Source organism: Muscardinus avellanarius (assembly GCF_963383645.1).
Source record: "Muscardinus avellanarius genome assembly, chromosome: 20".
NCBI lineage: Eukaryota > Metazoa > Chordata > Mammalia > Rodentia > Gliridae > Muscardinus > Muscardinus avellanarius.
Window position 1 is genome coordinate 109,937 of NC_137806.1, and position 9,157 is coordinate 119,093.

At 40.3% G+C, this 9,157-nt stretch overlaps 1 protein-coding gene across 3 annotated transcripts in view; it reads right to left on the minus strand.

The window, feature by feature from the left end:
* WAC (WW domain containing adaptor with coiled-coil) overlaps nt 1-8,809 on the minus strand; it is a gene marked incomplete at both ends in the record, with an annotated part of 63,677 nt that extends 54,868 nt beyond the window's left edge. For 2 of the 3 annotated variants that reach the window (XM_080716923.1, XM_080716922.1), the window contains 3 exons: nt 6,141-6,333; nt 8,392-8,428; nt 8,769-8,809. In XM_080716923.1, the coding sequence (XP_080573049.1) occupies nt 6,141-6,333; nt 8,392-8,428; nt 8,769-8,809 (271 nt within the window). Of the gene's footprint in view, nt 1-6,140; nt 6,352-8,391; nt 8,429-8,768 lie in introns of all 3 variants that reach the window. The other variant, XM_080716921.1, reaches the window with a different exon arrangement.
* Nucleotides 8,810-9,157: the final 348 nt, after the last annotated feature.

Below are 9,157 nucleotides of genomic sequence, written 5' to 3' on the forward strand. Positions count from 1 at the left end.
AGAAAGGTTACTTTCTATTTTCAGCCCAACATAGTGGCACACACTTGTAATCCTACTACTTGGAAGACTGAGAAAAAAGGATTGCAGGTTCACAGCCAACCTTAAAAAAAAAAAAAATTTAATTTACTCAATAGTATTACTGAAACCCAAATATTAGATTCTATAGAAAACTTCCAAGTTTCTTTCTTTGTGAACAAGTACCTAAGAGAATGAGCTTCTTCTTAAGTGAAATTTTTGGCATGCCTTCATATTAAAAATTTTATTCAAAATCCTACCATGTGACAATTTTGACTAGAACTATAGGTGGTACCAATGTCTATACCCTGGCTCTGATATTATAATTAGACAAGATGTAACCAATGAGGAAAATGAAAATATTAAAGAGGATAAAAGCAAAAATACCTTTATAATTTGTGAATAAACACTACCACAAAAGCTTTAAATACACCTAAAGTTTACGCAATTTACCAGCATAGAGAACTAAGTTCTAGACTCAGCTGACTTTTTGTTCCATCTTTTATAAGCAAATTTTCCCTTTGTAAACCTGTAAAAATTGGTTCTACCTACCTTCCACTGTCAACATGAGGATAAAATAACTTTTTTATTGTACTTTGTAATATTATCAACAAAGCAAATATATAAAAAATGCAGTTATCTGAATAGCCATATAATTTGTCCATCTGCTATACAATGTGAACAGGTATACTAAAAACTGCAATGTATCACCAACTGGACCATACTGAGTAATTCCTTCAAAATGTTAACACAAATGTTATATAAAATACTCAGAAGTGTTCTAGATTAGAAGTGTTCTAGATTTTGCAAGACTCTGAAATCTGGGGAATATCTCCATAGACCAGTAGAACATCCCTCATCCAAAATCTCAAATCTAACTTTCTAATAAGCACCTTAGTCTGACACAACATAACTTCAGATACTCAAATTAGGGATGTTTAACCTATAAAAATTGTTTAAAAATAATTTCCATATCTCTCTAAAGACAAAAACTTCACTACATACCTATAATCTTCAAAATCTTTAAAAATAGTCTTACCAACTCCCTAAAAGCAATTTCCCTTTATTCTTAGTAGGAACTAGGAAAACTCTAAAAAGATTCCCTACTGCCTTATTTTGCAAATGAAAATAAAAGTAAAAACCCATAAAAGCAAAGGTTCAACCTATACTGTATATTTATATTTTTAAAGTCTGGATAGCAGATGGGTCTTTAAAAATATATCTCAACAGTGTGTTATTGTGGTACATGTCTATAATCCCAGGACATGGGAGGATGAGACTGGATAGCAGGTTCAAGGCCAACCTTAGCAATTTAATAAGATCCTCAGCAACTCAGTGAGACCCTATTTCAAAATAAAAAATAATAAGGCCGGGCGTGGTGCCGCACGCTTGTAATCCCCGTGCTTGGGAGGCAGAGACAGGAGGATCGCACAGGTTTGAAGCCAGCCGCGTGCACTGGCTTAGGAGACCCTGTTTCAAAATAAAAAAATAAAAATAGGCCTGGGAGTGTAGCCCGGAGGTAGAAGGGCTTCCAGGAACCCCAGTACCATCAAAAAAAATAATAATAATAAATAAATAAACAAATAAAATAAAAAATAAATAAATAAATAAATAAATAAGGGCCAGGGATGTAGACTGGAGGCAGAACATACCTGGATTCATTCCTCAGTACCACTTAAGACACACACATGCAAAATACATATATTTATATTTAAGTTAAATGACTACACCTTAAAATTTTGGCTTCTGGTTAAACAAAGGGTTATATGTTCACTATGAGCTACATTATGATGTGAGACTCTAATATACAAAAGCATTAAAAAAAAATCTCTAACAACAAACCTGGAGTGACTTGGGAATTTGAATTCTAAAAAGCAACTAAGGGGGTGTCAGCCATGGTCTTCAGGGTAAACAAACACATGTTATTGGCTTCTGTCTTCTGACATTAGCACTTCAGGTTTTCTACAAATGTGAGTGAGTGAGTGAGTGAGAGAGAGAGAGAGAGAGAGAGAAGAGAGAGAGAGAGAGAGAGAGAGTGTGTGTGTGTGTGTGTGTGTGTGTGTGTGTGTGTGTGTGTGTGTAAGAGAAAAACCAGACATGGTGCGTGCTTATAATCCCAGTACTTGGGAGGCTGATACAGAAGGATCTCGGTTTGTGGACAGCTACTTCTGAGACCCGCCACAACTTAGTGAGACCCTGTTTCAAAATAAGAATAAAAAATAGGTCTAGGGGTGTGGCTCAGACATAGAACGCCTCTGGGCTCCATCCTCAGTACTGTAAAAAAAATAAAAATAAAAACCTCTAAAACAATTAATAGGTCAAAGTACATAAAAACGTATTTCACCAAGAAACATTTTATGTAATTCACATCTTCACATATCTTTTAATTTATAATTAATCTGTTTCCTTTAATAAATCCTACGGGATAAGACCTCCCTTGCCTCTTAAAATTAATGTTATAAGCCAGGTGTGGTGCCACACACTTGTAATCCCAGTATTTGGGAGGCTGAGACAGAAGATCGCAGGTTCACCACAACTTAGACCCTGTTTCAAAATAAAATAGATAGGGCTGGGGGTGTAGCTCAGAGGTAGAATGCAGCTGGGGTTATATCCCCAGTACCACAAAAAAAGTTACGAATCATAGCAAGTATATTAAGTTATTTACTAGTCATTAAATTTAAAAAACCCTAAAGTGAAAACAGTAAGAAATTTTTAATAGCCGGGTGTGGTGGGGCACACTTACAATCCCAGCATTTGGGAGGCTGAGACAGGAGGAACATGGTTCACGGACAGCCTCAGCTACTATTTAGTTAGGTCCTCTGCAATTCAGTGAGACCCTGTTTCAAAATAAAAAATAAAAAATAGAGCTGGGGATGCAGCTCGGAGGTAGAATGGCCCTGGGTTCCATCCCTAGTACTGAAAAAACAAAACAAAAAACAGAAATTTTTAGTTCAACGAATGATATAGTATGTTTTTAATAATAAGTTGCTACTTATGCATACCCAAGATAGATAATCCAACTCACCTGAATTTGATTTTTTATAGTGGCTTTGATTATATATACATATAAATACTTGTATTCAAATTTGGATTTAAAGGCAAAAATATAAATTCATAATGCCTTCAATAAAATAAAATATATACACTTCAAAAAACTGAAGTTCCAAATACATATTAGCAACAAAACTGTAGATACATACATACATAAGTACACACATATATGCCTCAAGCTATGACAACAACAACATATCCAATTTTTTTTTTTTTTTAAAGAACTGGGGATGGAATCCAGGGGCATTCTACCTTTGAACTATGACCCCAGCCCTATTTTTTAATTCTTTATTTTGAAACAGGGTCTCACTAAGTTGCAAGGGCCTCACTAAGTAGCTGAGACTGGCCATGAAACTGTGATGCTCCTGTCTCAGCCTCCCAAGTACTAGAAGTACAAGTGTGTACCACTATGCCCAGCTTAAATATCCAAGTATTAATGAGAAGAATCTCCATTTTATGATTTTAAGTAAAGAGTTCACATAAAAGATATACCCTGAACTTTAAAGATATCATATATTTTTCTTTCATACTATGAAGGACTGTGGCAGCTAGGTATATTAGAGATAAAAATATTCCTGTAAACAAGAATGGAGTACAGTATTAGTAAGGTTCCAGAGGAAGACAAGATAAGTATCTTGAAATAAAATTTAAAAAGTGGGGCCTAGCCGGGCGTGGTGGTGCACGCTTGTAGTCTCTGTGCTTGGGAAGCGGAGACAGGAGGATCACGTAGGTTGGAAGCCAGTCACACTGGCTTAAGAGACCCTGTTTCAAAAAAAAAAAAAAAAAAAAGTATAAAATAGGTCTGGGAGTGTAGACTGGAGGCAGAAGGGTTTCCAGGAACCCCAATACCACCAAAAAAGCAGAGCCTAACTTAGCAAATAACTACACTAGAAAAATACACGTTTCTTACAAATGGAGCTAAAGTATTACTTTAGCAAAGATCTAAGAGGAAAATAAAAGCCAACAAATACCTTGAGTACATAAAAGGAAAATCAAGTTGAAGAAAAAAGTGCAGAAAAAGCAAGCCGAGCTCAATCACCACTAGCTCGCAAGACTGCAAAGTACTTAAAAACAGTTTCAAGACCAAGAAACAATCTCATCCTAATTCTCAGTAGTGTCACACAACTGCTGGCACTCAGTAGATACTCAACATTTGTGATAAATAAGCAACAGAATGTCCTTGGGATTATGTCACTTGTAGGCATGGTTCACTGTAAATGGATGAAAAGCATTTACAGAAGTTAGTTTCCTTTAGCATCTAAACTCCTAGATTTGGGGATGGAAAAATTAAATGGGTCAGTACTAAAATAAGATCTTGAGAATCTCTATCCATTAGAAGGTACCATATCCTATTTTGTCAGAATCACCAAAACTTCCAAATAAGCACAATATAGTACAACAAGCACCTGCCCTTTAAGAGCTAGAGCCCAATATGAACTGCACTACAGAATAGTGGTTTGATAAACAGTATCATCTTGAGCCATAAGCAACACTATAGAAAATTAAATTACAGAACCAAAAACAATAGTTTAATTTTGCCACCCAAAGAACTTCTAATACCTTTAAAAAAAAACCTACTTGGCATTCTTTCAAATATGGTTTTATCTGCACCAAGTAGCTCAAAGCTACATCTGCATTCCTATATTCAAAAAAGAAATATTTTCCTCCCATCCAACCATCCAAACTACTCCATCCCAAGGATCTTCTGACCATTAATAATTTCCTCAATCCTGTACATAAAGGCCAATATTTCTCAACATATAATCACACTGAATAAAGCTGGTTCAACCCTAAGAGGCTTAAAGGGGAGGGATATCAGAAGATGCAAGATATTTTAAGACAAGCATTGAAAAGCTAAAAGTCAATGGTGGCAAAAAGTCATACTGTAATGTATTGCGCTTCCTTGGAAGCTTTCAATTAATAAGCTCAAACGTCATTGACTTGGACAATGAGAACTTACAGTGGAAAAATAAACATGTTAATAGCCTTGAGGAAATTAATTTGTTCTTAAATGTATGCTTGAGAAATGAAATGTTATGCTGGTAGATTTTTAACAGTCAGTTTGAAAATTCACTTCTCAGCCTCAAACCACAAAGACCTTGAAGCAGGAGAAGGTATCAGCACTGTCCAAAAACAATGAGGCTTTTAAAAAGTTGAGTATTTCCAATTTCCAACCTGCGAGATCCTCCTGTCTCAGCCTCCTAAGCACTGGAATTACAAGCATGCACCACCATGCCCAACTGCTGAATGAGGCTCTCAGCAACTTAGTGAGACCCCAGTTCCAAATTAAGTATAAAATAGGTCTGGGAGTATAGCCCGGAGGTAGAAAAGCCCTTGGGTTCCATTCCCAGTACCACACACACACAAAAAAAGTTGACTACTTCAATGACCACAGTATAGAATTAAAATTAACAAAACCTTGGAAGATGTGAAAATAAAACTTTAACTGTTTATATAAAAGCCAAAAATGAAGTTTATGAATTACAAAAGGCTACCTGGGAACTAACATGAAAAACCTAAGTTTTTATTTTTTATTTTTGCCTTTGAGAATGGAACCCAGGGACATTCTACCTCTGAGCTACACCCCTAGCCCTAATTTTAATTATTTATTTTGCAACAGGGTCTCCTGAAGTAGAGGACCTCACTAAGTAGCTGAGGCTGGGCGAGAACTTGAGATCCTCCTGTCTCAGCCTCCCAATAGTTTTTTGAATTATCACTTTTATTAGGAAACAGATTCTGAGCCCCTTAGAAAATAAACTGAAGCAGCAACAAGGATCACAGAGTAAAGTGAAGTCTTAAAAAAGTATAATTTCCTTAGAAAAATGTCATCATTAACATTTGGTAGACTATACATAAACGCATTCCATATTATCATATGAACACTAGAGTTCATGCTCATGTCAGTATCTTATTTCTTTACTCACTTCTTTATGAATGGAAAAAAAACTAATATAAACACTTGACATGACCACATAGTAATTTCCTAAGGTTGGAAATGTCACTACATCTACTGTTTGAGAGAGCTATGGTTTATTTAATAATATTAGTGAAACTTTCAAAGGCAAAGCACTTACCACCTTCCCTCTCTCTAACTCTGTGAGTGTGCACATTTTTGGCCTTATTGTGACCTGTGTCACTGTATTTGTTTTCAGGGCTATCAGATCTCCGCAGCATTTTGTTTGGTGGTGAAGGATCTGCGGCGTCTCGCATCTTTTCATGTCTGTGATCACCACTACTGGGGTGACTCTTTGATGAATACTTAAGTGCCTGTAAAACATCACCCCCCCCAAAGAATAAAGAATTAAAACTTTAAGCGCAATTCCTTAAACTAATTTAAAAACAAATTTGGAGTATTTACTGTTTTATAAATTTATCATTAAAGTTGAAACTTCTATTTTCAATTCTGCCCTTATTCAGGAAAGACCTAAGTGCTTTAAAAGTTACTGTAAGACTTGTGATAATATCAAACTTAAAAAATAAAAAGCCAGGCGTGGTGGCACACGCTTATAATCCCAGCATTTGAGAAAGGAGGATCAGTTTCTTGGCTAGCCCAGCTACTTAGTAAAGCCCTCTGCAACTTCGTGAGACCCTGTTTCAAAATAAAGAATAAAAAATTGGGCTGGGGTGTAGCTCTGAGGTAGAACGCCCCTGGGTTCAATCCCCAGTACCACAAACAACTAAAACTTTTTCTGAGACTAACTGAAGTTTAGTGAAAAATAAACTAGGAACTTATTACTACTCAACCAACTTCTGTTCCACATGCACATACATCACTGTAGCTACAAACCTATGGATAAAACAGGCAGTTTCTTCATTGCTCTGATTCAAATAAAGCATTTCAGATACAGCTCTTTCAAGTGTGTGAGATTAAAATTTTAAGCTATAATATTAGTCAAAATAAACTGATAAGCAATGTTTTTAATATACCATAACAGAAGTTACTGAAATGCCTAAAAAAAAAAAAAAGATTCAGTTTTATTCTACGCCCATCTAAAGACAACCAGAATATACCAGTCTTTCACAATGGATAATTATGTTTTAGAGGCAGATTCCTTAGAATTTTACTAAAAATTGAACCCAAGGTTATTCCACTTTTTTTTTTTTTTTTGGTAGTGATGGTGGGGCGGACCCAGGGGCTTTCTACCTCCAGGCGGCACCCCCAGCCCTATATTTTATATTTTATTTGGAAATAAGGTCTAAATTGCTGAGAGCCTCACTAAGTAGTAAGCTATACCCCCAGCCCTATTTTATTTTGAAACAGAATCTTGCTAAATTACTCGGTACTGGCCTTGAACCTATGATTTTCCTACCTCAAGCTCCCAAGGGGATTACAGTCTGCTCCACACATGCTGGCCTGGGTGGGTTTAATCTTTAATATGTATAAATGCATGAGGACATGTAATGCACTGGGGCTTTAAGTCTGACATAGTGGCTTAAGCTTGTAATCCTAGTACTTGGAAGGCTGAGACAGGAAGATCACAGGTTCAAAGAAAGCTTCAATAAGTACTGAGATTCTCATCAACCTAGTGAAACCCTTTTTCAAAAATAAAAGAGCTAAAAGTGTAGCTCAGAGGTAGAAATCCCAGTACAAAAAAAAAAAAAAAAAAAGGCAAAGCTATACACAATTTATGCTAAGCAGAGATAGATCAGGTTAGAACCCTGCTCTCTTACCAAAGGGATTATATGCAGAAAGTTTTTGCTTCTGTTATCTGATAGTTACTAACCATTTATGAGGCTTCAATTTTTAAAACTTTACAATCAACAAGTGCAGCAATAAAAAGGAAGCTATATGCCTAGACCTATGTTAGAATGAATTGGCCACAACCTGAAGATTTAATTCTTACTCAACATCTTTCACTTGTAATTAATTGCCCCAAAAACAATATAGGAAGAAAGTTTACAACTGACTTAAAGGCTGTGAACGACTCAGCTATCTTTCCTAGGCCTCTCACCTAATTTTAGATACTTTTTACATTAATTTTCAGTTTCCCAATACGATAGATAAATATGCCTCCGAAGTCACCTATCACTGCATCCCATCGATTCCTTCACACTTAAATAACCGAGTCAGGTCTTCCGGGGTGCGAATGATTTTCCCTAAAAAAAAGATGGAACTTCCTCCGGTCACCTGTCAAATTAAGTCACTGAACCTTGCTGGAGAGCGCTAATGGAACCCAACATCACATATTCTGGGGGCCCGCGGGGCTGGTTTCGGGCGTGTTGCCCCGAAGGGCCTGCAGGGACTTCCGAAGCCTGCGCTCGCGTAGCAGTCCCTCCCTTCCCCCTCGGCCTCTTCCATCCCTCCGCCCCGGCCTCGGCCGGTACCTGGTAGGGCTGCGAGTCCCCCCTCCGGTCGTGACAGCTGAAAAACAGGAAGAAAGGCAGCGACGTGAGACATGGCGGGGAGGGGAGAAGAAATCGGTGCGCTCGCCGCCCCTCCCCGCGGAGGGTCCAAACGTACCGGCGGCCCCCACGCGCCCGCGGCCGGCTCCGAGGGCAGCGCGCCCGCCCCCGGCCCCGGCCCGGCCCCGGCCCGCCGCCCCCCGCCCGGCCCGGCCCGCCGCCCGCCGAGCCCGGGCCCAGCCCGAGCCCGGGCCCCAGCAGCTCACAACAAAAATGGCGGCTCGGCCAGCTCCGACGAGCAGCAGCACCCCCCGCGCCCCGCCTGCGCCGCGGCCCGCCGAAACGAAAAGACGATTTACCCATCACTGAGTCTCTGCTGTTTCCTCGCATACATTACCATCAATGCCCGGCTGTGAGCGCGCGGCGCGGAGGGGCGCGGAGGCGGCCGCGAGCGGCGGCGGCGGGCGGGCGCGCGGCGGCGGCGGCCCCGGCTCTCGGCCCGGCGCCTCGGCCACGCTCAGCGCCTCCCGTTACTGGCGCCGGCGCTCCCGGGCCATCTCCCTCCGCCGCACGGCGCTCACCCCGGCCGGCCCGCGGCGCCCACGGCCCGGCGGCAGCGCGGACCCGGGGAGGGGCCGCAGACGCGTCCGCCCGGCCGCCCCGGAGCCCGGCGCCCCCCGCTTCCCTTCCTGCGCTCGCCGCCGCCGCCGCCGCCGCCGCCCGCCGCCCGCCGCCCGCCGCCGCCTGG